The sequence below is a fragment of the Scyliorhinus torazame genome, chromosome 12 (assembly GCF_047496885.1).
Source record: "Scyliorhinus torazame isolate Kashiwa2021f chromosome 12, sScyTor2.1, whole genome shotgun sequence".
Lineage (NCBI taxonomy): Eukaryota > Metazoa > Chordata > Chondrichthyes > Carcharhiniformes > Scyliorhinidae > Scyliorhinus > Scyliorhinus torazame.
In genome coordinates, this window is record NC_092718.1 from 75,855,866 (window position 1) to 75,883,837 (window position 27,972).

The 27,972-nt window shown below is 52.1% G+C and overlaps 1 protein-coding gene across 1 annotated transcript in view; it reads left to right on the plus strand.

Moving 5' to 3' along the window:
- The first annotated feature begins 3,912 nt into the window (after nt 1-3,912).
- LOC140387193 (sodium/potassium-transporting ATPase subunit gamma-like) overlaps nt 3,913-27,972 on the plus strand; it is a 140,290-nt gene continuing 116,230 nt past the window's right edge. The window contains exon 1 of the mRNA XM_072470174.1: nt 3,913-4,133. Coding sequence (XP_072326275.1) covers nt 4,103-4,133 — 31 coding nt within the window. The 5' untranslated portion in view covers nt 3,913-4,102. The remainder of the gene's footprint in view (nt 4,134-27,972) is intronic.

The window sequence follows — 27,972 nt, forward strand, 5'->3', positions numbered from 1 at the left end:
CACACACTGATTCTCACTGGGGTACGTGTTCCACTCACACTGACTCTCACTGGGGTAGGGGTTCCACACACACTGACTCTCACTGGGGTATGGGTTCCACACACACTGACTCTCACTGGGGTACGGGTTCCACACACACTGACTCTCACTGGGGTAGGGGTTCCACACACACTGACTCTCACTGGGGTACAGGTTCCACACACACTGACTCTCACTGGGGTAGGGGTTCCACACACACTGACTCTCACTGGGGTATGGGTTCCACACACACTGACTCTCACTGTGGTCCCCGTTTCACAAACAGTGATTCTCAATGGGGTACAGCTCACACACTAATTGACCATCTTTGTGTTCCATACACCTTTAAGAAGTGGTATTGTGCTGCTTTCTTGAAGCACTGCTGTCGCATGAGGTGTAGGAACACCCACTGTGCTGTTGGGGGGGGGTAGTTCAGTATTTTGACCCAGCGACAGTGAAGGAACGGCCAATGTATTTCCAATTTAGGATGGCGTGTGACTTGGAGGGGGACCTCCAGGTGGCGGTGCTCTCACGCATCTGCTGCTTGCCTTCCAGATGCTAATAGTTTTGAGGGCTCGGTGACTCGCAGTCACTGAAGGGGCTGAACTCAATCATCAGCCCTGGCAACATTCCTTTACTTGCTAAATTTTATTTAATGCTTTATCTTTTTTGTTACAGGGTCTGTTTAAGGAAGTGTTAAATATTTATCAACTTACTTTCTCCTTAATTAATCTGTTTATTTTCTGTTGGTACATTCAAATGTGTATGAAGAGAGTCCGCTAGGCCACCTGGGGGCAGTATTTTGATGGGAGGAGTTTGCTGTGCTGCATTCTGTCAATAAACTACCAGCAAACCACAGAGTGAGAGAGGGACAGAGAGAGAGAGAGAGAGAGATAGAAATAGAGAGACAGGGAGAGAGAGATAGCAAGAGACAGAGAGGGAGGAACAGAGAGAGAGAGAAAGAGGCAGAGAGGAAGTGAAAGAAGCAGCGAGAGAGAGAGAGAGAGAGTCAGAAAGAGGGACAGGCAGAAAGAGAGAGACAGAGAATGAGAGAGAGTGGGACAGTAATGCTCTGACAATGCAGCATGCCCTATACACTGTCCCCATCAAACACTCCCAGGACAGGTGCAGCACAGGGTTAGATACAGAGTAAAGCTCCCTCTACACTGTCCCCATCAAACACTCCCAGGACAGGTACAGCACGGGGTTAGATACAGAGTAAAGCTGCCTTTACACTGTCCCCATCAAACACTCCCAGGACAGGTGCAGCACAGGGTTAGATACAGAGTAAAGCTCCCGCTACACTGTCCCCATCAAACACTCCCAGGGCAGGTACAACACGGGGTTAGATACAGAGTAAAGCTCCCTCTACACTGTCCCCATCAAATACTCCCAGGCCAGGTGTAGCGCACAAAGACTCACGAGAGACGAATAGAGTTGAAGTCGATGAGGCTTTATTAAGCGTGACTTGTTCCCCGCAGTTCAGTAACAGATTGGCCTGCGGGGGAGAACTCCTTGTTCTTATACTCCGCCTTCAGGGCGGAGCTAGAGGTCAACAGCCAACCAGGACCCGGGATCTGTCAGCCAATGACATCACGGCTTCACAGTCCCACATGACCCCTAATGCGTACTACCACAACAGGTACGGCACGGGGTTAGATACAGAGTAAAGCTCCCTCTGCACTGTCCCCATCAAACACTCCCAGGGCAGGTACAGCATGGGGTTAGATACAGAGTAAAGCTTCCTCTACACTGTCCCCATCAAACACTCCCAGGCAGGTACAGCACGGGGTTAGATACAGAGTAAAGCTTCCTCTACACTGTCCCCATCAAACACTCCCAGGACAGGTACAGCACGGGGTTAGATACAGAGTAAAGCTCCCTCTACACTGTCCCCATCAAACACTCCCAGGACAGGTACAGCACGGGGTTAGATACAGAGTAAAGCTTCCTCTACACTGTCCCCATCAAACACTCCCAGGACAGGTACAGCACGGGGTTAGATACAGAGTAAAGCTTCCTCTACACTGTCCGCATCAAACACTCCCAGGACAGGTACAGCACGGGGTTAGATACAGAGCAAAGCTCCCTCTACACTGTCCCCATCAAACACTCCCAGGACAGGTACAGCACGGGGTTAGATACAGGGTAAAGCTCCCTCTGCACTGTCCCCATCAAACACTCCCAGGACAGGTACAGCACAGGGTTAGATACAGAGTAAAGCTCCCTCTGCATTGTCCCCATCAAACACACCCAGGACAGGTACAGCACGGGGTTAGATACAGAGTAAAGCTCCCTCTGCACTGTCCCCATCAAACACTCCCAGGACAGGTACAGCACGGGGTTAGATACAGAGTAAAGCTCCCTCTACACTGTCCCCATCAAACACTCCCAGGACAGGTACAGCACGGGGTTAGATACAGAGTAAAGCTTCCTCTACACTGTCCCCATCAAACACTCCCAGGACAGGTACAGCACGGGGTTAGATACAGAGTAAAGCTTCCTCTACACTGTCCGCATCAAACACTCCCAGGACAGGTACAGCACGGGGTTAGATACAGAGCAAAGCTCCCTCTACACTGTCCCCATCAAACACTCCCAGGACAGGTACAGCACGGGGTTAGATACAGGGTAAAGCTCCCTCTGCACTGTCCCCATCAAACACTCCCAGGACAGGTACAGCACAGGGTTAGATACAGAGTAAAGCTCCCTCTGCATTGTCCCCATCAAACACACCCAGGACAGGTACAGCACGGGGTTAGATACAGAGTAAAGCTCCCTCTGCACTGTCCCCATCAAACACTCCCAGGGCAGGTACAGAACGGGGTTAGATACAGAGTAAAGCTTCCTCTACACTGTCCCCATCAAACACTCCCAGGCAGGTACAGCACGGGGTTAGATACAGAGTAAAGCTTCCTCTACACTGTCCCCATCAAACACTCCCAGGACAGGTACAGCACGGGGTTAGATACAGAGTAAAGCTTCCTCTACATTGTCCCCATCAAACACTCCCAGGACAGGTACAGCACGGGGTTAGATACAGGGTAAAGCTCCCTCTGCACTGTCCCCATCAAACACTCCCAGGACAGGGACAGCACGGGGTTAGATACAGGGTGAAGCTCCCTCTACACTGTCCCCATCAAACACTCCCAGGACAGGTACAGCACGGGGTTAGATACAGGGTAAAGCTCCCTCTGCACTGTCCCCATCAAACACTCCCAGGACAGGTACAGCACGGGGTTAGATACAGGGTAAAGCTTCCTCTGCACTGTCCCCATCAAACACTCCCAGGACAGGTACAGCACGGGGTTAGATACAGAGTAAAGCTCCCTCCACACTGTCCCCATCAAACACTCCCAGGACAGGTCCAGCACGGGGTTAGATACAGAGTAAAGCTCCCTCTACACTGTCCCCATCAAACACTCCCAGGACAGGTACAGCACAGGGTTAGATACAGAGTAAAGCTCCCTCTGCACTGTCCCCATCAAACACTCCCAGGACAGGGACAGCACGGGGTTTAATATAAAGTTTGAGCGAAGCCGAGGGCTTGGTTGATGTTTGCAAGTTATTTATCCTGGGCTGCGTATAAATGATTCATTTAACTGAGGGTCGTGGAGTCAGTGGGATAATCATCTCCGAATGAAGACAGCATTGTATGTGAAGGCTCTCGGCGATTTTCTGATTAGATTAGTGCTGATTAACAGCAGTATTTTTGCTGCAGAGGCTGGCCTTTACCGTGTTGGGAAGAGATGTTTGATTTTATTTTTGATTTGGGAGATGGATGTTCCCGGTGGGAGATATCCTGTCCCTCGGTGCGTGCTTCCTCCCCCCCCCCCCCCCCCCCCCCACTATCGATCCCTTGCTTAATTGGACCAGTGTCACGTACAGCCGAGGATGTGCTTTTTTTTTTGCAATGCTGCAGTGTGCAGCACTTTGACAGGCAGAGTGTGGTGCAGAATCCTGCTGTAGTTAGTGAAGTGGGAGCCTCCGAGACGGCCGCCAGATCAGCTCTTCAAGACGCGTGAGAGAGAGGGAGGGAGAAAGTGAGAGAGAGAGAAAACCTGAGAGCGAGAAAAGGGTGGAAATGGCTGGACATGCTGTGAGCAAGACCGAGAGTGAGTATTTTCCCACCCCATATCGCTGACTGTTTCTGCCTCAGCTTTTTTGTCGTAAATCGCGCTCGGGATATCTGTCTTTCCTCATCGTTTAGTTTTCGGAGTCCCCAGTTCCTCTGGTCTCTCAGGGGCTGGTTTAGCACAGGGCTAAATCGCTGGCTTTGAAAGCAGACCAAGGCAGGCCAGCAGCACGGTTCAATTCCCGTAACAGCCTCCCCGAACAGGCGCCGGAGTGTGGCGACTAGGGGCTTTTCACAGTAACTTCATTTGAAGCCTACTTGTGACAATAAGCGATTTTCATTTCATTTCTGTTAAAACTGGACTGTCCTCGATTACCGGCTCTCATTGTGTCAAACAGATGGATTGGCTGCACCCGCTCACCCACTGGTGTTCCAGTGAGAATCTGGAACACCCCCATGCCAGACGTCAGTGTTACAGCCACCAACTACCTCACAATACAACCATGCCCGCACGGCCCGCTTTTCCCATTCTCACTGGGCAAACAGGTTCATACCGCCATTCTGTCAGCAGTCTAAACCTTAACTGGGACAGCAGCCTCTTTCCAAAGACCTGTCGGTGATTCACCAAGAACTTCCATCTTCCAATTCACACCATCTCCTATTCCCCATCCTCTAATCCACATCAACCATCCCCCCGTCCCCCCCGTCCCCCACTCCCCATCCTCCACTCCCCATCCCCCCATCCCCCAATCCCATCCGCCAATCCCCATCCGCCAATCCCCATCCCCCACTCCCCATCCCCCATCCCCCAATCCCCACCCCCCATCCCCCACTCCCCATCCCCAATCCCCATCCCCCAATCCCCATCCGCCACTCCCCATCCCCAATCCCCATCCCCCAATCCCCATCCCCCACTCCCCATCCCCAATCCCCATCCCCCATCCCCCAATCCCCATCCGCCAATCCCCATCCTCCACTCCCCATCCCCCACTCCCAATTCCCCACTCCCCTTCCCCCACCCCCAATTCCCCAATCCCCATCCCCCACTCCCCATCCCCCGATTCCCCATCCTCCACTCCCCATCCCCCCATCCCCCAATCCCCCAATCCCATCCGCCAATCCCCATCCCCCAATCCCCATCCCCCAATCCCCATCCGCCAATCCCCATCCCCCACTCCCCATCCCCAATCCCCATCCCCCATCCCCCAATCCCCATCCGCCAATCCCCATCCTCCACTCCCCATCCCCCACTCCCAATTCCCCACTCCCCATCCCCCACTCCCAATTCCCCAATCCCCATCCCCCACTCCCCATCACCCGATTCCCCAATCCCCACTCCCCATCCCCCACTCCCCATCCCCCACTCCCCATCCCCCACTCCCCAATCCCCATCCCCCACTCCCCATCCCCCAATCCCCATCCTCCACTCCCCAATCCCCATCCCCAATCCCCATCCCCACTCCCCATCCCCCAATCCCCATCCCCAATCCCCATCCCCCAATCCCCATCCCCCACGCCCCACTCACCACTCCCCATTTCCCACTTCCCACTCCCACTCCCCATCCCCCAATCCCCATCCCCCACGCCCCACTCACCACTCCCCATTTCCCACTTCCCACTCCCACTCCCCATCCCCCATCCCCCACTCACCATCATCCACTCCCACATCCCAATCCCCATCCCCCAATCCCCATCCCCAATCCCCATCCCCCACTCCCCATCCCCCAATCCCCATCCCCCACGCCCCACTCACCACTCCCCATTTCCCACTCCCCACTCCCACTCCCCATCCCCCACTCACCATCATCCACTCCCACATCCCAATCCCCATCCCCCAATCCCCATCCCCAATCCCCATCCCCCACTCCCCATCCCCCAATCCCCATCCCCCACGCCCCACTCACCACTCCCCATTTCCCACTCCCCACTCCCACTCCCCATCTCCCACTCACCATCATCCACTCCCACATCCCAATCCCCATCCCCAATCCCCATCCCCCAATCCCCATCCCCAATCCTCATCCCCCACTCCCCACCCCCCACTCGCCAACACCCACTCCCCATTACCCACTCCCCATCTCCCAATCCCCATCCCCCAATCCCCATCCCCCAATCCCCATCCCCCAATCCCCATCCCCATCCCAGATCCCCATCCCCCAATCCCTCACTCCCTATCCCCCAATCCCCCACTCCCCATCCCCCACTCGCCATCACCCAATCCCCATCCCCCAATCCCCATCTCCCAATCCCCATCCCCCACACCCCATCCCCATCCCCTAATCCCTATCCCCGAATCCCCCACTCCCCCACTCCCCAACCCCATCCCCTCACTCCTCACTCCCCACTCCCCATCCCCATACCCCATCTCCCCATACCTCCACTCCCCATACCTCCACTCCCCATCCCCCACTCCCCATCCCCCACTCCCCATACCTCCACTCCCCATCCCCCACTCCCCATCCCCCACTCCCCATACCTCCACTCCCCATACCTCCACTCCCCATACCTCCACTCCCAATACCTCCACTCCCCATCCCCCCACTCCCCATCCCCCCACTCCCCATCCCCCACTCCCCACCCCCCACTCCCCATTTCCGCATCCCCCAACCCCCAATCCCCATCCCCCAATCCCCATCCCCACATCCCCCACTCCCCATCCCCACATCCCCCACTCCCCACCCCCCACTCCCCATTTCCGCATCCCCCACACCCCAATCCCCATCCCCACATCCCCCACTCCCCACATCCCCCACTCCCTCACTCCCCATTTCCGCATCCCCCACTCCCCACCCCCCTATCCCCATCCCCCTAATCCCCATCCCCACATCCCCCTAATCCCCATCCCCACATCCCCCAATCCCCATCCCTCACTCCCCACCCCCCTCCCCCAATCCGCCACCCCCACCCCCCACTCCCCCCACCCCCCCACTCCCCCACTCCCCCCACTCCCCCCACTCTCCCCATCCCCCCACTCCCCCCCACCACCCCACCCCACCAACCCCCCCACTCCCCCACCCACCCCACCCCCTACTCCCCCACCCCCCCCACTCTCCCCACCCCCCACCCCCCACACTCTCCCCACCCCCCCACTCTCCCCACCCCCCCACTCCCCCACCCCCCACTCCCCCCCACTCCCCCCACTCTCCCCACCCCCCCACTCCCCCACCCCCCACTCCCCACCCCCCACTCCCCCAACCCCCCCACATTCCCCAACCTCACCACACTCCCCACTACCCACCCCCCCACTCCCCCACCCCCCACCCCCCACTCCCCACCCCCCACCCCCCCACTCCCCACCCCCCCCACTCCCCATCCCCCCACTCCCTCCCCCCACTCCCCCCCCACTCCCTCCCCCCACTCACCCCCCACTCCCTCCCCCCACTCCCCCCCACTCCCTCCCCCCACTCCCTCCCCCCACTCCCCCCCCCACTCCCCCCACTCCCTCACACCACTCCCCCGCACTCCCCCCCACTCCCTCTCCCCCCCACTCCCTCTCCCCCCCACTCCCTCTCACTCCCCCCCACTCCCTCTCCCCCCCACTCCCTCTCCCAACTCCCCCCCACACTCCCTCCCCCCACTCCCCCCCACTCCCTCCCCCACCCCCCTGCCTCCCCCACCCCCCTGCCTCCCCCACCCCCCCTGCCTCCCCCACCCCCCCTGCCTCCCCACCCCCCCTCCCTCCCCCACCCCCCCTCCCTCCCCCACCCCCCCTCCCTCCCCCACCCCCCTGCCTCCCCCACCCCCCCTGCCTCCCCACCCCCCCTCCCTCCCCCACCCCCCCTCCCTCCCCCACCCCCCCTCCCTCCCCCACCCCCCCTCCCTCCCCCACCCCTTCCCTCCCCCACCCCCCTCCCTCCCCCACCCCCCTCCCTCCCCCACCCCCCCTCCCTCCCCCACCCCCCCTCCCTCCCCCACCCCCCCCTCCCTCCCCCACCCCCCTCCCTCCCCCACCCCCCCTCCCTCCCCCACCCCCCTCCCTCCCCCACCCCCCCTCCCTCCCACCCCCACCCACCCTCCCTCCCACCCCCTCCCTCCCTCCCACCCCCCTCCCTCCCCCACCCCCTCCCTCCCCCACTCCCCTCCCCCCCTCCCCTCCCCCCCCACTCCCCCCTCCCCTCCCCCCCACTCCCCCTCCCCCCTCCCCCCCACTCCCCTCCCCCCCCACTCCCCCCGCTCCCCCCTCCCCCCTCCCCCCCACTCCCCTCCCCCCCCCACTCCCCCCCCTCCCCTCCCCCCCCACTCCCCCCCCTCCCCACTCCCCACTCCCCCCCCCTCCCCACTCCCCACTCCCCCCCCCCACTCCCCACTCCCCCCCCCACTCCCCACTCCCCCCCCACTCCCCCCCCCACTCCCCCCCCACCCCCCCCCCACTCCTTCCCCCCCACTCCTTCCCCCCCCACTCCTTCCCCCCCACTCCTTCCCCCCCACTCCTTCCCCCCCCACTCCCACTCCCCCCCCACTCCCACTCCCCCCCCACCCCCACTCCCCCCCCCACCCCCCCACCCCCACTCCCCCCCCACTCCCCCCCACTCCCCCCCACCCCCACTCCCCCCCCACTCCCCCCCACTCCTTCCCCCCCCACTCCTTCCCCCCCACTCCTTCCCCCCCACTCCCCCCCCACCCCCACTCCCCCCCCACCCCCACTCCCCCCCCCACTCCCCCCCACACCCCCCCACTCCCCCCCACTCCTTCCCACCCCACTCCTTCCCCCCCCACTCCCCCCCACCCCCACTCCCCCCCACTCCCCCCCCACTCCCCCCCCCCACCCCCACCCCCACCCCCACTCCCCCCCCACTCCCCCCCCACTCCCCCCCCACCCCCACCCCCACTCCCCCCCCACTCCCCCCCCACTCCCCCCCCTCCCCCTCCCCCCTCCCCCCCCACTCCCCCCCCCACTCCCCCCCCTCCCCCCTCCCCTCCCCACTCCCCCCACTGCCCCCCCCACTCCTTCCCCCCCACTCCCCCCCCACTCCTTCCCCCCCACTCCCCCCCCCACTCCCCCCCCACTCCCCCCCCACTCCCACTCTTCCCCCCCACTCCCCCCCCACTCCCCCCCCCACTCCCCCCCCACTCCCCCCCCACTCCTCCCCCCCACTCCTCCCCCCCACTCCTTCCCCCCCACTCCTTCCCCCCCCACTCCCCCCCCACTCCCCCCCCACTCCCCCCCCACTCCCCCCCCACTCCCCCCCCCACTCCCCCCCCCACTCCCCCCCCACCCCCACTCCCCCCCCACCACTCCCCCCCCCACCTCCACCCCCATGCCCCCCCCACTCCCCCCCCCTCCCCAACCCCCCCTCCCCCTCCCCCAGCCCCCCTCCCCACCCCCCCTCCCTCCCCCTCCCTCCCTCCCCCCTCCCTCCCCCCCCCCCACCCCCCCTCCCCCCCCACTCCTTCCCCCCCCACTCCTTCCCCCCCACTCCCCCCCACCCCCACTCCCCCCCCACCCCCACTCCCCCCCCACTCCCCCCCCCACTCCCCCCCCACCCCCACTCCCCCCCTCCCCCCCCACTCCTTCCCCCCCCCACTCCTTCCCCCCCACTCCCCCCCACCCCCACTCCCCCCCACTCCCCCCCACTCCCCCCCCACCCCCACTCCCCCCCCCACCCCCACTCCCCCCCACTCCCCCCCACTCCCACTCCCCCTCCCCTCCCACCCCCCCCTCCCCCCTCCCCTCCCACCCCCACCCCCCCTCCCCCCACTCCTTCCCCCCCCACTCCTTCCCCCCCCACTCCCCCCCCACCCCCACTCCCCCCCCCACTCCTTCCCCCCCCACTCCCCCCCCACCCCCACTCCCCCCCCACCCCCACTCCCCCCCCACCCCCACTCCCCCCCCCACTCCCCCCCACCCCCACTCCCCCCCACCCCCACTCCCCCCCCCCACTCCTTCCCCCCCACTCCTTCCCCCCCCACTCCTTCCCCCCCCACTCCTTCCCCCCCCACTCCTTCCCCCCCCACTCCTTCCCCCCCCCCACCCCCACTCCCCCCCACTCCCCCCCACCCCCACTCCCCCCCACTCCCCCCCCCACCCCCACTCCCCCCCACTCCCCACCCCCCCCCTCCCCCCACCCCCACTCCTCCCCCCCCCCCCACCCCCACTCCTCCCCCCCCACTCCTCCCCCCCACTCCTCCCCCCCCACTCCTCCCCCCCACTCCTCCCCCCCACTCCTCCCCCCCCACTCCTCCCCCCCCACTCCTCCCCCCCACTCCTCCCCCCCACTCCTCCCCCCCACTCCTCCCCCCTCTCCCCCCCCACTCCCACTCCCACTCCCACTCCCCCCCCTCCCCCCCCCCACTCCCCCCCCCCACTCCCCCCCCCACTCCCCCCCCCACTCTCCCCCCCACTCCCCCCCCCACTCCCCCCCACTCCCCCCCCCCCACTCCCCCCCCCCCCCTCCCAATGCCCACAGTGTCAGTGTGTGAGTTACTGAGTCAGTAAGTGAGTTACTCAGTCAGTAAGGGAGCGAGTTACTAAGTCACCGAGTGAGTGAGTGAGTTACTAAGTGGGTTACTAGCTCAGTGAACAAGTGAGTTATTGAGTCAGTAAGTGAGTTAGTTACTCAATCAGTGAGTTACTGAGGCAGTGAGTGAATTACCGAGTCACTAAGTGAGTTACTAGGTCAGTGAGCTACCAAGTCAGAGAGTGAGTGAGTTACTGAATCAATGAGTTACTGAATCAATGTGTTACTGAGTGAGTGAGTTATTGAATCACTCAGTGGGTTCCTGAGTTAGTGAGTTACTAGGTCAGTGCGTGTGCGAGTTACTGAGACAGTTAGTGAGTGAGTTACTGAGTCCGTGAGATACTGAGTCATGAGTAAGTTACTGAGTCAATGAGTGAGTGAGTTACTGAGTCAGTGAGTGAGTTACTGAGTCAGTGAGTGAGGGAGTTACTGGGTCAGTAAGAAAGTGAGTGAGTTACTCAGTCAGTGAGTTCCTGAGTCAGTGAGTGTGTGAGTTACTGAGTCAGTGAGTGTGTTACTGAGTCAGTGAGTGAATTACTGAGCCAATGAGTGAGTGAGTTACTATGTCAGTGAGTGAGTGAATTACTGGGTCAGTGAGTTACTGAGTCAGTGAGGGAGTTCCTGAGTCAGTGAGTTACTGAGTCAGTGAGTGAGGTGCAGAGTCACTAAGAGTGTTACTAAATTAGTGAGTGTGTGAGTTACTGAGTCAGTGAGTGAGCGCATTACTGAGTCAGTGAGTTACAGAGTCAGTGAGTGAGTGAGTTCCTGAGTCAGTGAGTGAGTGAGTTCCTGAGTCAGTGAGTGAGTTACTGAGTTAGTGAGTGAATTACTGAGCCAATGAGTGAGTGAGTTACTAAGTCAGTGAGCGAGTGAGTTACTGAGTCAGTGAGTGAGTTACTGAGTCAGTGAGTGAGTTACTGAGCTAATGAGTGAGTGAGTTACTAAGTCAGTGAGCGAGTGAGTTACTGAGTCAGTGAGTGAGTTACTGAGCCAGTGAATCACTGAGTCAGTAAGTGAGTGAGTTACTGCGCCAGTGAGTGAGTTACTGCGCCAGTGAGTGAGTGAGTTACTGTGTCAGTGAGTGAGTTACGGTGTCAGTGAGTGAGTTACGGTGTCAGTGAGTTAGTTAGTGTCAGTGAGTGAGTTCCTGTGTCAGTGAGTGAGTTTCTGTGTCAGTGAGTGAGTGAGTTACTGTGTCAGTGAGTGAGTTACTGCGCCAGTGAGTGAGTGAGTTACTGCGCCAGTGAGTGAGTGAGTTACTGTGTCAGTGAGTGAGTTCCTGAGTCAGTAAGTGAGTGAGTTACTGTGTGAGTGAGTGAGTTACTGTGTCAGTGAGTGAGTTACTGTGTCAGTGAGTGAGTTACGGTGTCAGTGAGTGAGTTACTGCGTCTGTGAGATAGTAACTGTGTCAGTGAGTGAGTTACTGTGTCAGTGATTGAGTGAGTTCCTGTGTCAGTGAGTGAGTGAGTTACTGTGTCAGTGAGTTACTGAGTTAGAGGGTGTGTGAGTTACTGAGTCAGTGAGTGAGTGAGTTACTGGGTCAGTAAGTAAGTGAGTGAGTTACTGTGTCAGTGAGTGAGTTTCTGTGTCAGTGTGTTACTGTGTCAGTGAGTGAGTTTCTGTGTCAGTGAGTGAGTTACTGTGTCAGTGAGTGAGTTTCTGTGTCGGTGATTGAGTTACTGTGTCGGTGAGTGAGCTTCTGTGCCAGTGAGTTGCTGTGTCAGAGTGAGTTACTGAGTCAGTGAGTGAGTTACTGATTCAGTGAGTGAGTTATTGTGTCAGTGAGCGAGTTACTGTGTCAGTGAGTGACTTACTGTGTAAGTGAGTGAGTTACTGTGTCACTGAGTGAGTTATTGTGTCAGTGAGTGAGTTACTGAGTCAGTGAGTGAGTGAGTTTCTGTGTCAGTGAGTGAGTTTGTGTCAGTGAGTGAGTTTCTGTGTCAGTGAGTGAGTTTCTGTGTCAGTGAGTGAGTTTCTGTGTCAGTGAGTGAGTTTCTGTGTCAATGAGTGAGTTACTGTGTCAGTGTGTGTGTGAGTTTCTGTGTCAATGAGTGAGTTTCTGTGTCAGTGAGTGAGTAACTGTGTCAGTGAGTGAGTTATTATGTCAGTGAGTGATGTTATGTGTCAGTGAGTGAGTTACTGTGTCAGTGAGTGAGGTTCTGTATCAGTGAGTGAATTACCGAGTCAGTGAGTGAGTTCCTCTGTAAGTGAGTGAGTTACCGAGTCAGTGAGTGAGTTACTGTGTCAGTGAGTGAGTTACTGTGTCAGTGAGTGAGGTTCTGTGTCAGTGAGTGAATTACCGAGTCAGTGAGTGAGTTCCTCTGTAAGTGAGTGAGTTACTGTGTCAGTGAGTGAGTTCCTCTGTAAGTGAGTGAGTTACTGTGTCAGTGAGTGAGTTTCTGTGTCAGTGAGTGAGTTACTGTGTCAGTGAGTGAGTTTCTGTGTCAGTGTGTTACTCTGGCAGTGAGTGTGTTACTGTGTCAGTGAGTGAGCTTCTGTGTCAGTGAGTGAGTTACTGAGTCAGTGAGTGAGTTACTGATTCAGTGAGTGAGTTATTGTGTCAGTGAGCGAGTTACTGTGTCAGTGAGTGACTTACTGTGTAAGTGAGTGAGTTACTGTGTCACTGAGTGAGTTATTGTGTCAGTGAGTGAGTTACTGAGTCAGTGAGTGAGTGAGTTTCTGTGTCAGTGAGTGAGTTTGTGTCAGTGAGTGAGTTTCTGTGTCAGTGAGTGAGTTTCTGTGTCAGTGAGTGAGTTACTGTGTCAGTGAGTGAGTTTCTGTGTCAGTGAGTGAGTTTCTGTGTCAATGAGTGAGTTACTGTGTCAGTGTGTGTGTGAGTTTCTGTGTCAATGAGTGAGTTTCTGTGTCAGTGAGTGAGTAACTGTGTCAGTGAGTGAGTTATTATGTCAGTGAGTGATGTTATGTGTCAGTGAGTGAGTTACTGTGTCAGTGAGTGAGGTTCTGTATCAGTGAGTGAATTACCGAGTCAGTGAGTGAGTTCCTCTGTAAGTGAGTGAGTTACCGAGTCAGTGAGTGAGTTACTGTGTCAGTGAGTGAGTTACTGTGTCAGTGAGTGAGGTTCTGTGTCAGTGAGTGAATTACCGAGTCAGTGAGTGAGTTCCTCTGTAAGTGAGTGAGTTACTGTGTCAGTGAGTGAGTTCCTCTGTAAGTGAGTGAGTTACTGTGTCAGTGAGTGAGTTTCTGTGTCAGTGAGTGAGTTACTGTGTCAGTGAGTGAGTTTCTGTGTCAGTGTGTTACTCTGGCAGTGAGTGTGTTACTGTGTCAGTGAGTGAGCTTCTGTGTCAGTGAGTGAGTTTCTGTGTCAGTGAGTGAGTTACTGATTCAGTGAGTGAGTTATTGTGTCAGTGAGTGAGTTTCTCAGTCAGTGAGTGAGTTACTGAGTCAGTGAGTGAGTTTCTGTGTCAGTGAGTGAGTTTCTGTGCCAGTGAGTGAGTATCTGTGTCAGTGAGTGAGGTACTGTGTCAGTGAATGAGTTTGTGTGTCAGTGAGTTACTGTGTCAGTGAGTGAGTTTCTGTGTCAGTGAGTGAGTTTCTGTGTCAGTGAGTGAGTTACTGTGTCAGTGAGTGAGTTTCTGAGTCAGTGAGTGAGTTACTGTGTCAGCCAGTGAGTTACTGTGTCAGTGTGTGAGTTACTGTGTCAGTGAGTGAGTGACTGAATCAGTGAGTGAGTTACTGAATCAGTGAGTGAGTTTCTGTTCAGTGAGTTACTGTGTCAGTGAGTGAGTTTCTGTGTAAGTGAGTGAGTTACTGTGTCAGTGAGTGAGTTTCTATGTAAGTGAGTGAGTTTCTGAGTCAGTGAGTGAGTTACTGTGTCAGTGAGTGGGTTTTGTGTGTCAGTGAGTGAGTTACTGAGTCAGTGAGTTACTGTGTCAGTGAGTGAGTTTCTGTGTCAGTGAGTGAGTTACTGAGTCAGTGAGTGAGTTACTGTGTCAGTGAATGAGTTACTGTGTCATGAGTGAGTTTCTGTGTCAGTGAGTTAATGTGTCAGTGAGTGAGTTTCTGTGTAAGTGAGTGAGTTACTGTGTCAGTGAGTGAGTTTCTGTGTCATTGAGTGAGTTTCTGTGTCAGCGAGTGAGTTACTGTGTCAGCGAGTGAGGTTCTGTATCAGTGAGTGAGTTACTGTGTCAGCGAGTGAGTTACTGTGTCAGTGAGTGAGTTTCTGTGTAAGTGAGTGAGTTTCTTAGTCAGTGAGTGAGTTACTGTGTCACTGAGTGAGTTTCTGTGTCAGTGAGTGAGTTTCTGTGTCAGTGAGTGAGTTTCTATGTGAGAGAGTGAGTTTCTGTGTCAGTGAGTGAGTTACTGTGTCAGTGAGTGAGTTACTGTGTCAGTGAGTGAGTTACTGTGTCAGTGAGTGAGTTTCTGTGTCAGTGAGTGAGTTACTGTGTCAGTGAGTGAGTTTCTGTGTCAGTGAGTGAGTTTCTTTGTCAGTGAGTGAGTTTCTATGTCAGTGAGTGAGTTACTGTGTCAGCGTGTAGGTTTCTGTGTCAGCGAGTCAATTACTGTGTCAGTCAGTGAGTTTCTGTGTCAGTGAGTGAGTTACTGAGTCAGCCAGAGAGTTATTGTGTCAGTGAGTGCGTTACTGTGTCAGTGAGTGAGTTTCTGTGTCAGTGAGTGAGTTACTGTGTCAGTGAGTGAGTTTCTGTGTCAGTGAGTGAGTTTCTTTGTCAGTGAGTGAGTTTCTATGTCAGTGAGTGAGTTACTGTGTCAGCGTGTAGGTTTCTGTGTCAGCGAGTGAATTACTGTGTCAGTCAGTGAGTTTCTGTGTCAGTGAGTGAGTTACTGAGTCAGCCAGTGAGTTATTGTGTCAGTGAGTGCGTTACTGTGTCAGTGAGTGAGTTTCTGTGTAAGTGAGTGAGTTACTGTGTCAGTGAGTGAGTTTCTGTGTCAGTGAGTGAGTTATTATGTCAGTGATTGAGGTTATGTGTCAGTGAGTGAGTTACTGTGTCAGTGAGTGAGTTACTGTGTCAGTGAGTGAGGTTCTGTGTCAGTGAGTTAGTTACTGAGTCAGTGAGTGAGTTTCTGTGTAAGTGAGTGAGTTTCTGAGTCAGTGAGTGAGTTACTGTGTCAGTGAGTGGGGTTGTGTGTCAGTGAGTGAGTTACTGAGTCAGTGAGTTACTGTGTCAGTGAGTGAGTTTCTGTGTCAGTGAGTGAGTTACTGTGTCAGTGAGTAAGTTTCTGTGTCAGTGAGTGAGTTTCTGTGTTATTGACTGACTTACTGAGTCAGTGTGTGAGTTACTGAGTCAGTCAGTGCGTGAGTTACCAAATCAGTGAGTGAGTTACTGAGTCTGCGAGTGAGTTACTGAGTCTGCGAGTGAGTTACTGAGTCAGTGAATGGGTTACTGTCAGTGTGTGAGTTACTGTCAGTGAGTGAGTTTCTGTGTCATTGAGTGAGTTTCTGTGTCAGTGAGTGCGTTACTGTGTCAGCGAGTGAGATACAGTGTCAGTGAGTGGGTATCTGTGTCAGTGAGTAAGTTACTGAGTCAGCCAGTGAGTTACTGTGTCAGTGAGGGAGTTACTGAGTCAGTGAGTGAGTTTCTGTGTCAGTGACTGAGTTACTGAGTCAGTAAGTGAGTTACTGTGTCAGTGAAAGAGATTCTGTGTCAGTGAGTGAGTTACTGTGACAGTGAGTGAGTTACTGTGACAGTGAGTGAGTTTCTGTGTAAGTGAGTGAGTTACTGTGTCAGTGAGTGAGTTTCTGTGTCAGTGAGTGAGTTTCTGTGTCAGCGAGTGAGTTACTGAGTCAGTGAGTGAGTTTCTGTGTCAGTGAGTGGGTTTCTGTGTCTTTGAGTGAGTTTCTGTGTCAGTGAGTGAGGTACTGTGTCAGTGAATGAGTTTGTGTGTCAGTGAGTTACTGTGTCAGTGAGTGAGTTTCTGTGTCAGTGAGTTTCTGTGTCAGTGAGTGAGGTACTGTGTCAGTGAATGAGTTTGTGTGTCAGTGAGTTACTGTGTCAGTGAGTGAGTTTCTGTGTCAGTGAGTGAGTTTCTGTGTCAGTGAGTGAGTTACTGTGTCAGTGAGTGAGTTTCTGAGTCAGTGAGTGAGTTACTGTGTCAGCCAGTGAGTTACTGTGTCAGTGTGTGAGTTACTGTGTCAGTGAGTGAGTGACTGAATCAGTGAGTGAGTTACTGAATCAGTGAGTGAGTTTCTGTTCAGTGAGTTACTGTGTCAGTGAGTGAGTTTCTGTGTAAGTGAGTGAGTTACTGTGTCAGTGAGTGAGTTTCTATGTAAGTGAGTGAGTTTCTGAGTCAGTGAGTGAGTTACTGTGTCAGTGAGTGGGTTTTGTGTGTCAGTGAGTGAGTTACTGAGTCAGTGAGTTACTGTGTCAGTGAGTGAGTTTCTGTGTCAGTGAGTGAGTTACTGAGTCAGTGAGTGAGTTACTGTGTCAGTGAATGAGTTACTGTGTCATGAGTGAGTTTCTGTGTCAGTGAGTTAATGTGTCAGTGAGTGAGTTTCTGTGTAAGTGAGTGAGTTACTGTGTCAGTGAGTGAGTTTCTGTGTCATTGAGTGAGTTTCTGTGTCAGCGAGTGAGTTACTGTGTCAGCGAGTGAGGTTCTGTATCAGTGAGTGAGTTACTGTGTCAGCGAGTGAGTTACTGTGTCAGTGAGTGAGTTTCTGTGTAAGTGAGTGAGTTTCTTAGTCAGTGAGTGAGTTACTGTGTCAGCGAGTATGTTTCTGTGTCAGCGAATGAGTTACAGAGTCAGTGAGTGAGTTACTGTGTCAGTGAATGAGTTACTGTGTCAGTGAGTGAGTTTCTGTGTCAGTGAGTTACTGTGTCAGTGAGTGAGTTACTGTGTCAGCGAGTGAGTTACTGTGTCAGTGAGTGAGGTTCTGTATCAGTGAGTGAGTTACTGTGTCAGCGAGTGAGTTACTGTGTCAGTGAGTGAGGTTCTGTATCAGTGAGTGAGTTACTGTGTCAGCGAGTGAGTTTCTGTGTCAGTGAGTTACTGTGTCAGTGAGTGAGTTACTGAGTCAGTGAGTTACTGTGTCAGTGAGTGAGTTTCTGTGTCAGTGAGTGAGTTTCTGTGTAAGTGAGTGAGTTTCTGAGTCAGTGAGTGAGTTACTGTGTCAGTGAGTGGGGTTGTGTGTCAGAGAGTGAGTTACTGAGTCAGTGAGTTACTGTGTCAGTGAGTGAGTTTCTGTGTCAGTGAGTGAGTTACTGTGTCAGTGAGTAAGTTTCTGTGTCAGTGAGTGAGTTACTGTGTCAGTGAGTGAGTTTCTGTGTCAGTGAGTGAGTTTCTGTGTCAGTGAGTGAGTTTCTGTGTCAGTGAGTGAGGTACTGTGTCAGTGAATGAGTTTGTGTGTCAGTGAGTTTCTGTGTCAGTGAGTGAGTTTCTGTGTCAGTGAGTGAGTTACTGTGTCAGTGAGTGAGTTTCTGAGTCAGTGAGTGAGTTACTGTGTCAGCCAGTGAGTTACTGTGTCAGTGTGTGAGTTACTGTGTCAGTGAGTGAGTGACTGAATCAGTGAGTGAGTTACTGAATCAGTGAGTGAGTTTCTGTTCAGTGAGTTACTGTGTCAGTGAGTGAGTTTCTGTGTAAGTGAGTGAGTTACTGTGTCAGTGAGTGAGTTTCTATGTAAGTGAGTGAGTTTCTGAGTCAGTGAGTGAGTTACTGTGTCAGTGAGTGGGTTTTGTGTGTCAGTGAGTGAGTTACTGAGTCAGTGAGTTAATGTGTCAGTGAGTGAGTTTCTGTGTCAGTGAGTGAGTTACTGAGTCAGTGAGTGAGTTACTGTGTCAGTGAATGAGTTACTGTGTCATGAGTGAGTTTCTGTGTCAGTGAGTTAATGTGTCAGTGAGTGAGTTTCTGTGTAAGTGAGTGAGTAACTGTGTCAGTGAGTGAGTTTCTGTGTCATTGAGTGAGTTTCTGTGTCAGCGAGTGAGTTACTGTGTCAGCGAGTGAGTTACTGTGTCAGCGAGTGAGGTTCTGTATCAGTGAGTGAGTTACTGTGTCAGCGAGTGAGTTACTGTGTCAGTGAGTGAGTTTCTGTGTAAGTGAGTGAGTTTCTTAGTCAGTGAGTGAGTTACTGTGTCAGCGAGTATGTTTCTGTGTCAGCGAATGAGTTACAGAGTCAGTGAGTGAGTTACTGTGTCAGTGAATGAGTTACTGTGTCAGTGAGTGAGTTTCTGTGTCAGTGAGTTACTGTGTCAGTGAGTGAGTTACTGTGTCAGCGAGTGAGTTACTGTGTCAGTGAGTGAGGTTCTGTATCAGTGAGTGAGTTACTGTGTCAGCGAGTGAGTTACTGTGTCAGTGAGTGAGGTTCTGTATCAGTGAGTGAGTTACTGTGTCAGCGAGTGAGTTTCTGTGTCAGTGAGTTACTGTGTCAGCGAGTGAGTTACTGAGTCAGTGAGTTACTGTGTCAGTGAGTGAGTTTCTGTGTCAGTGAGTGAGTTTCTGTGTAAGTGAGTGAGTTTCTGAGTCAGTGAGTGAGTTACTGTGTCAGTGAGTGGGGTTGTGTGTCAGTGAGTGAGTTACTGAGTCAGTGAGTTACTGTGTCAGTGAGTGAGTTTCTGTGTCAGTGAGTGAGTTACTGTGTCAGTGAGTAAGTTTCTGTGTCAGTGAGTGAGTTACTGTGTCAGTGAGTGAGTTTCTGTGTAAGTGAGTGAGTTTCTTAGTCAGTGAGTGAGTTACTGTGTCAGTGAGTGAGTTACTGTGTCATTGAGTGAGTGACTGAATCAGTGAGTGAGTTACTGAATCAGTGAGTGAGTTTCTGTTCAGTGAGTTACTGTGTCAGTGAGTGAGTTTCTGTGTCAGTGAGTTAATGTGTCAGTGAGTGAGTTTCTGTGTAAGTGAGTGAGTTACTGTGTCAGTGAGTGAGTTTCTGTGTCATTGAGTGAGTTTCTGTGTCAGCGAGTGAGTTACTGTGTCAGCGAGTGAGGTTCTGTATCAGTGAGTGAGTTACTGTGTCAGCGAGTGAGTTACTGTGTCAGTGAGTGAGTTTCTGTGTAAGTGAGTGAGTTTCTGAGTCATTGAGTGAGTTACTGTGTCAGTGAGTGAGTTTCTGTGTCAGTGAATGAGTTTCTGTGTCAGTGAGTGAGTTTCTGTGTCAGTGTGTTACTGTGGCAGTGAGTGTGTTACTGTGTCAGTGAGTGAACTTCTGTGTCAGTGAGTGAGTTACTGTGTCAGTGAGTGAGTTACTGTGTCAGTGAGTGAGTTTCTGTGTCAGTGAATGAGTTTCTGTGTCAGTGAGTGAGTTATTGAGTCAGTGATTGAGTCAGTGATTGAGTCAGTGATTGAGTCAGCGATTGAGTCAGTCAATGATTGAGTCAGTCAGCGATTGAGTCAGTGATTGAGTCAGCGATTGAGTCAGTCAATGATTGAGTCAGTCAGCGATTGAGTCAGTCAGCGATTGAGTCAGTGATTGAGTCAGTGATTGAGTCAGCGACTGAGTCAGCGATTGAGTCAGCGATTGAGTCAGCGATTGAGTCAGCGATTGAGTCAGCGATTGAGTCAGTGATTGAGTCAGCGACTGAGTCAGCGACTGAGTCAGTGATTGAGTCAGTCAGTGATTGAGTCAGTGATTGAGTCAGCGATTGAGTCAGTGATTGAGTCAGTGATTGAGTCAGCGATTGAGTCAGTGATTGAGTCAGCGATTGAGTCAGCGATTGAGTCAGTCAATGATTGAGTCAGTGGTTGAGTCAGCGACTGAGTCAGCGATTGAGTCAGCGATTGAGTCAGCGATTGAGTCAGCGATTGAGTCAGCGATTGAGTCAGTCATTGATTAGGTCAGTGATTGAGTCAGCGACTGAGTCAGCGATTGAGTCAGCGATTGAGTCAGTGATTGAGTCAGCGATTGAGTCGGCGATTGAGTCAGCGATTGAGTCAGCGATTGAGTCAGCGATTGAGTCAGCGATTGAGTCAGCGATTGAGTCAGCGATTGATTCAGCGATTGAGTCAGTGATTGAGTCAGTGATTGAGTCAGTCAGCGATTGAGTCAGCGATTGAGTCAGCGATTGAGTCAGTGATTGAGTCAGTCAATGATTGAGTCAGTGATTGAGTCAGCGACTGAGTCAGCGATTGAGACAGCGATTGAGTCAGCGATTGAGTCAGCGATTGAGTCAGCGATTGAGTTAGCGATTGAGTCAGCGATTGAGTCAGTCATTGATTAGGTCAGTGATTGAGTCAGCGACTGAGTCAGCGATTGAGTCAGCGATTGAGTCAGCGATTGAGTCAGCGATTGAGTCAGCGATTGAGTCAGCGATTGAGTCAGCGATTGAGTCAGCGATTGAGTCAGTGATTGAGTCAGTCAGCGATTGAGTCAGCGATTGAGTCAGCGATTGAGTCAGTGATTGAGTCAGTCAGTGATTGAGTTAGAGATTGAGTCAGCGACTGAGTCAGCGATTGAGTCAGCGATTGAGTCAGTGATTGAGTCAGCGATTGAGTCAGCGATTGAGTCAGCGATTGAGTCAGCGATTGAGTCAGCGATTGAGTCAGCGATTGAGTCAGTCAGTGATTGAGTCAGTCAGTGATTGAGTCAGTGTTTGAGTCAGTGAGCGATTGAGTCAGTGATTGAGTCAGTGATTGAGTCAGTGATTGAGTGAGTCAGTGATTGAGTCAGTGATTGAGTGAGTCAGTGATTGAGTCAGTCAGTGATTGCGTCAGTCAGTGATTGAGTCAGTGTTTGAGTCAGTGAGCGATTGAGTTAGTGATTGAGTCAGTGATTGAGTCAGTGATTGAGTGAGTCAGTGATTGAGTCAGTGATTGAGTCAGTGATTGAGTGAGTCAGTGATTGAGTCAGTGATTGAGTCAGTGATTGAGTCAGTGATTGAGTCAGTGATTGAGTCAGTCAGCGATTGAGTCAGTGATTGAGTCAGTCAGTGATTGAGTCAGTCAGTGATTGAGTCAGTGATTGAGTCAGTGATTGAGTCAGTGATTGAGTCAGTGATTGAGTCAGTCAGCGATTGAGTCAGCGATTGAGTCAGTGATTGAGTCTGTGATTGAGTCAGCGATTGAGTCAGCGATTGAGTCAGCGATTGAGTCAGCGATTGAGTCAGTGATTGAGTCAGTCAGTGATTGAGTCAGTGATTGAGTCAGTCAGTGATTGAGTCAGTGATTGAGTCAGTCAGTGATTGAGTCAGTGATTGAGTCAGTGATTGAGTCAGTGATTGAGTCAGTGATTGAGTCAGTGATTGAGTCAGTGGTTAGATCAGTGATTGAGTCAGTCAGTGATTGAGTCAGTCAGTGATTGAGTCAGTGATTGAGTCAGTGATTGAGTCAGTGATTGAGTCAGTGATTGAGTCAGTGATTGAGTCAGTGGTTGAGTCAGTGGTTGAGACAGTGGTTGAGTCAGTGGTTGAGTCAGTGGTTGAGTCAGCGATTGAGTCAGTGATTGAGTCAGTCAGTGATTGAGTCAGTCAGTGATTGAGTCAGTGATTGAGTCAGTGATTGAGTCAGTGATTGAGTCAGTGATTGAGTCAGTGATTGAGTCAGTGATTGATTGAGTCAGTCAGTGATTGAGTCAGCCAGTGATTGAGTCAGCCAGTGATTGAGTCAGTCAGTGATTGAGTCAGTCAGTGATTGAGTCAGTCAGTGATTGAGTCATTCAGTGATTGAGTCAGTCAGTGATTGAGTCAGTGATTGTGTCAGTGATTGAGTCAGCGATTGTGTCAGCGATTGAGTCAGCGATTGAGTCAGCGATTGAGTCAGCGATTGAGTCAGCGATTGAGTCAGCGATTGAGTCAGCTCAGCGATTGAGTCAGCGACTGAGTCAGCGACTGAGTCAGCGACTGAGTCAGCGACTGAGTCAGCGACTGAGTCAGCGACTGAGTCAGCGATTGAGTCAGCGATTGAGTCAGTGATTGAGTCAGTGATTGAGTCAGCGATTGAGTCAGTCAATGATTGAGTCAGTCAGCGATTGAGTCAGTGATTGAGTCAGTGATTGAGTCAGCGATTGAGTCAGTCAATGATTGAGTCAGTCAGCGATTGAGTCAGTGATTGAGTCAGCGATTGAGTCAGCGATTGAGTCAGCGATTGAGTCAGCGATTGAGTCAGCGATTGAGTCAGTGATTGAGTCAGTCAGTGATTGAGTCAGTCAGTGATTGAGTCAGTGTTTGAGTCAGTGAGCGATTGAGTCAGTGATTGAGTCAGTGATTGAGTCAGTGATTGAGTGAGTCAGTGATTGAGTCAGTGATTGAGTGAGTCAGTGATTGAGTCAGTCAGTGATTGCGTCAGTCAGTGATTGAGTCAGTGTTTGAGTCAGTGAGCGATTGAGTTAGTGATTGAGTCAGTGATTGAGTCAGTGATTGAGTGAGTCAGTGATTGAGTCAGTGATTGAGTCAGTGATTGAGTGAGTCAGTGATTGAGTCAGTGATTGAGTCAGTGATTGAGTCAGTGATTGAGTCAGTGATTGAGTCAGTCAGCGATTGAGTCAGTGATTGAGTCAGTCAGTGATTGAGTCAGTCAGTGATTGAGTCAGTGATTGAGTCAGTGATTGAGTCAGTGATTGAGTCAGTGATTGAGTCAGTCAGCGATTGAGTCAGCGATTGAGTCAGTGATTGAGTCTGTGATTGAGTCAGCGATTGAGTCAGCGATTGAGTCAGCGATTGAGTCAGCGATTGAGTCAGTGATTGAGTCAGTCAGTGATTGAGTCAGTGATTGAGTCAGTCAGTGATTGAGTCAGTGATTGAGTCAGTCAGTGATTGAGTCAGTGATTGAGTCAGCGACTGAGTCAGCGATTGAGTCAGCGATTGAGTCAGCGATTGAGTCAGCGATTGAGTCAGCGATTGAGTTAGCGATTGAGTCAGCGATTGAGTCAGCGATTGAGTCAGTCATTGATTAGGTCAGTGATTGAGTCAGCGACTGAGTCAGCGATTGAGTCAGCGATTGAGTCAGTGATTGAGTCAGCGATTGAGTCAGCGATTGAGTCAGCGATTGAGTCAGCGATTGAGTCAGCGATTGAGTCAGCGATTGAGTCAGTGATTGAGTCAGTCAGCGATTGAGTCAGCGATTGAGTCAGCGATTGAGTCAGTGATTGAGTCAGTCAGTGATTGAGTTAGAGATTGAGTCAGCGACTGAGTCAGCGATTGAGTCAGCGATTGAGTCAGTGATTGAGTCAGCGATTGAGTCAGCGATTGAGTCAGCGATTGAGTCAGCGATTGAGTCAGCGATTGAGTCAGTGATTGAGTCAGTCAGTGATTGAGTCAGTCAGTGATTGAGTCAGTGTTTGAGTCAGTGAGCGATTGAGTCAGTGATTGAGTCAGTGATTGAGTCAGTGATTGAGTGAGTCAGTGATTGAGTCAGTGATTGAGTGAGTCAGTGATTGAGTCAGTCAGTGATTGCGTCAGTCAGTGATTGAGTCAGTGTTTGAGTCAGTGAGCGATTGAGTTAGTGATTGAGTCAGTGATTGAGTCAGTGATTGAGTGAGTCAGTGATTGAGTCAGTGATTGAGTCAGTGATTGAGTGAGTCAGTGATTGAGTCAGTGATTGAGTCAGTGATTGAGTCAGTGATTGAGTCAGTGATTGAGTCAGTCAGCGATTGAGTCAGTGATTGAGTCAGTCAGTGATTGAGTCAGTCAGTGATTGAGTCAGTGATTGAGTCAGTGATTGAGTCAGTGATTGAGTCAGTGATTGAGTCAGTCAGCGATTGAGTCAGCGATTGAGTCAGTGATTGAGTCTGTGATTGAGTCAGCGATTGAGTCAGCGATTGAGTCAGCGATTGAGTCAGCGATTGAGTCAGTGATTGAGTCAGTCAGTGATTGAGTCAGTGATTGAGTCAGTCAGTGATTGAGTCAGTGATTGAGTCAGTCAGTGATTGAGTCAGTGATTGAGTCAGTGATTGAGTCAGTGATTGAGTCAGTGATTGAGTCAGTGATTGAGTCAGTGGTTAGATCAGTGATTGAGTCAGTCAGTGATTGAGTCAGTCAGTGATTGAGTCAGTGATTGAGTCAGTGATTGAGTCAGTGATTGAGTCAGTGATTGAGTCAGTGATTGAGTCAGTGGTTGAGTCAGTGGTTGAGACAGTGGTTGAGTCAGTGGTTGAGTCAGTGGTTGAGTCAGCGATTGAGTCAGTGATTGAGTCAGTCAGTGATTGAGTCAGTCAGTGATTGAGTCAGTGATTGAGTCAGTGATTGAGTCAGTGATTGAGTCAGTGATTGAGTCAGTGATTGAGTCAGTGATTGATTGAGTCAGTCAGTGATTGAGTCAGCCAGTGATTGAGTCAGCCAGTGATTGAGTCAGTCAGTGATTGAGTCAGTCAGTGATTGAGTCAGTCAGTGATTGAGTCATTCAGTGATTGAGTCAGTCAGTGATTGAGTCAGTGATTGTGTCAGTGATTGAGTCAGCGATTGTGTCAGCGATTGAGTCAGCGATTGAGTCAGCGATTGAGTCAGCGATTGAGTCAGCGATTGAGTCAGCGATTGAGTCAGCTCAGCGATTGAGTCAGCGACTGAGTCAGCGACTGAGTCAGCGACTGAGTCAGCGACTGAGTCAGCGACTGAGTCAGCGACTGAGTCAGCGATTGAGTCAGCGATTGAGTCAGTGATTGAGTCAGTGATTGAGTCAGCGATTGAGTCAGTCAATGATTGAGTCAGTCAGCGATTGAGTCAGTGATTGAGTCAGTGATTGAGTCAGCGATTGAGTCAGTCAATGATTGAGTCAGTCAGCGATTGAGTCAGTGATTGAGTCAGTGATTGAGTCAGTGATTGAGTCAGCGACTGAGTCAGCGATTGAGTCAGCGATTGAGTCAGCGATTGAGTCAGCGATTGAGTCAGCGATTGAGTCAGTGATTGAGTCAGCGACTGAGTCAGCGACTGAGTCAGCGATTGAGTCAGTCAGTGATTGAGCCAGTGATTGAGTCAGCGATTGAGTCAGTGATTGAATCAGTGATTCAGTCAGCGATTGAGTCAGTGATTGAGTCAGCGATTGAGTCAGCGATTGAGTCAGTCAATGATTGAGTCAGTGGTTGAGTCAGCGACTGAGTCAGCGATTGAGTCAGCGATTGAGTCAGTCATTGATTAGGTCAGTGATTGAGTCAGCGACTGAGTCAGCGATTGAGTCAGCGATTGAGTCAGTGATTGAGTCAGCGATTGAGTCAGCGATTGAGTCAGTGATTGAGTCAGCGATTGAGTCAGCGATTGAGTCAGCGATTGAGTCAGTGATTGAGTCAGTGATTGAGTCAGTCAGCGATTGAGTCAGCGATTGAGTCAGTGATTGAGTCAGTGATTGAGTCAGTCAATGATTGAGTCAGTGATTGAGTCAGCGACTGAGTCAGCGATTGAGTCAGCGATTGAGTCAGCGATTGAGTCAGCGATTGAGTTAGCGATTGAGTCAGCGATTGAGTCAGTGGTTGAGTCAGTGGTTGAGACAGTGGTTGAGTCAGTGGTTGAGTCAGTGGTTGAGTCAACGATTGAGTCAGTGATTGAGTCAGTCAGTGATTGAGTCAGTCAGTGATTGAGTCAGTCAGTGATTGAGTCAGTCAGTGATTGAGTCAGTGATTGAGTCAGTGATTGAGTCAGTGATTGAGTCAGTGATTGAGTCAGCGACTGAGTCAGCGATTGAGTCAGCGATTGAGTCAGCGATTGAGTCAGTGATTGAGTCAGCGATTGAGTCAGCGATTGAGTCAGCGATTGAGTCAGCGATTGAGTCAGCGATTGAGTCAGCGATTGAGTCAGTGATTGAGTCAGTCAGCGATTGAGTCAGCGATTGAGTCAGTGATTGAGTCAGTGATTGAGTCAGTCAGTGATTGAGTTAGTGATTGAGTCAGCGACTGAGTCAGCGATTGAGTCAGCGATTGAGTCAGCGATTGAGTCAGCGATTGAGTCAGCGATTGAGTCAGCGATTGAGTCAGCGATTGAGTCAGTGATTGAGTCAGTCAGTGATTGAGTCAGTCAGTGTTTGAGTCAGTGTTTGAGTCAGTGAGCGATTGAGTCAGTGATTGAGTCAGTGATTGAGTCAGTGATTGAGTGAGTCAGTGATTGAGTCAGTGATTGAGTGAGTCAGTGATTGAGTCAGTCATTGATTGCGTCAGTCAGTGATTGAGTCAGTGTTTGAGTCAGTGAGCGATTGAGTTAGTGATTGAGTCAGTGATTGAGTCAGTGATTGAGTGAGTCAGTGATTGAGTCAGTGATTGAGTCAGTGATTGAGTGAGTCAGTGATTGAGTCAGTGATTGAGTCAGTGATTGAGTCAGTGATTGAGTCAGTGATTGAGTCAGTCAGCGATTGAGTCAGTGATTGAGTCAGTCAGTGATTGAGTCAGTCAGTGATTGAGTCAGTCAGTGATTGAGTCAGTCAGTGATTGAGTCAGTGATTGAGTCAGTGATTGAGTCAGTGATTGAGTCAGTGATTGACTCAGTGATTGAGTCAGTCAGCGATTGAGTCAACGATTGAGTCAGTGATTGAGTCTGTGATTGAGTCAGCGATTGAGTCAGCGATTGAGTCAGCGATTGAGTCAGCGATTGAGTCAGCGATTGAGTCAGCGATTGAGTCAGTCATTGAGTCAGTCAGTGATTGAGTCAGTGATTGAGTCAGTCAGTGATTGAGTCAGTGATTGAGTCAGTCAGTGATTGAGTCAGTGATTGAGTCAGTGATTGAGTCAGTGATTGAGTCAGTGGTTAGATCAGTGATTGAGTCAGTCAGTGATTGAGTCAGTCAGTGATTGAGTCAGTGATTGAGTCAGTGATTGAGTCAGTGATTGAGTCAGTGATTGAGTCAGTGATTGAGTCAGTGGTTGAGTCAGTGGTTGAGACAGTGGTTGAGTCAGTGGTTGAGTCAGTGGTTGAGTCAGCGATTGAGTCAGTGATTGAGTCAGTCAGTGATTGAGTCAGTCAGTGATTGAGTCAGTCAGTGATTGAGTCAGTGATTGAGTCAGTGATTGAGTCAGTGATTGAGTCAGTGATTGAGTCAGTGATTGATTGAGTCAGTCAGTGATTGAGTCAGTCAGTGATTGAGTCAGCCAGTGATTGAGTCAGCCAGTGATTGAGTCAGTCAGTGATTGAGTCAGTCAGTGATTGAGTCAGTCAGTGATTGAGTCATTCAGTGATTGAGTCAGTCAGTGATTGAGTCAGTGATTGTGTCAGTGATTGAGTCAGCGATTGTGTCAGCGATTGAGTCAGCGATTGAGTCAGCGATTGAGTCAGCGATTGAGTCAGCGATTGAGTCAGCGATTGAGTCAGCTCAGCGATTGAGTCAGCGACTGAGTCAGCGACTGAGTCAGCGACTGAGTCAGCGACTGAGTCAGCGACTGAGTCAGCGACTGAGTCAGCGATTGAGTCAGCGATTGAGTCAGCGACTGAGTCAGCGACTGAGTCAGCGATTGAGTCAGCGATTGAGTCAGTCAGTGATTGAGTCAGTGATTGAGTCAGTGATTGAGTCAGTGATTGAGTCAGCGATTGAGTCAGTCAATGATTGAGTCCGTCAGCGATTGAGTCAGTGATTGAGTCAGCGATTGAGTCAGTGATTGAGTCAGCGACTGAG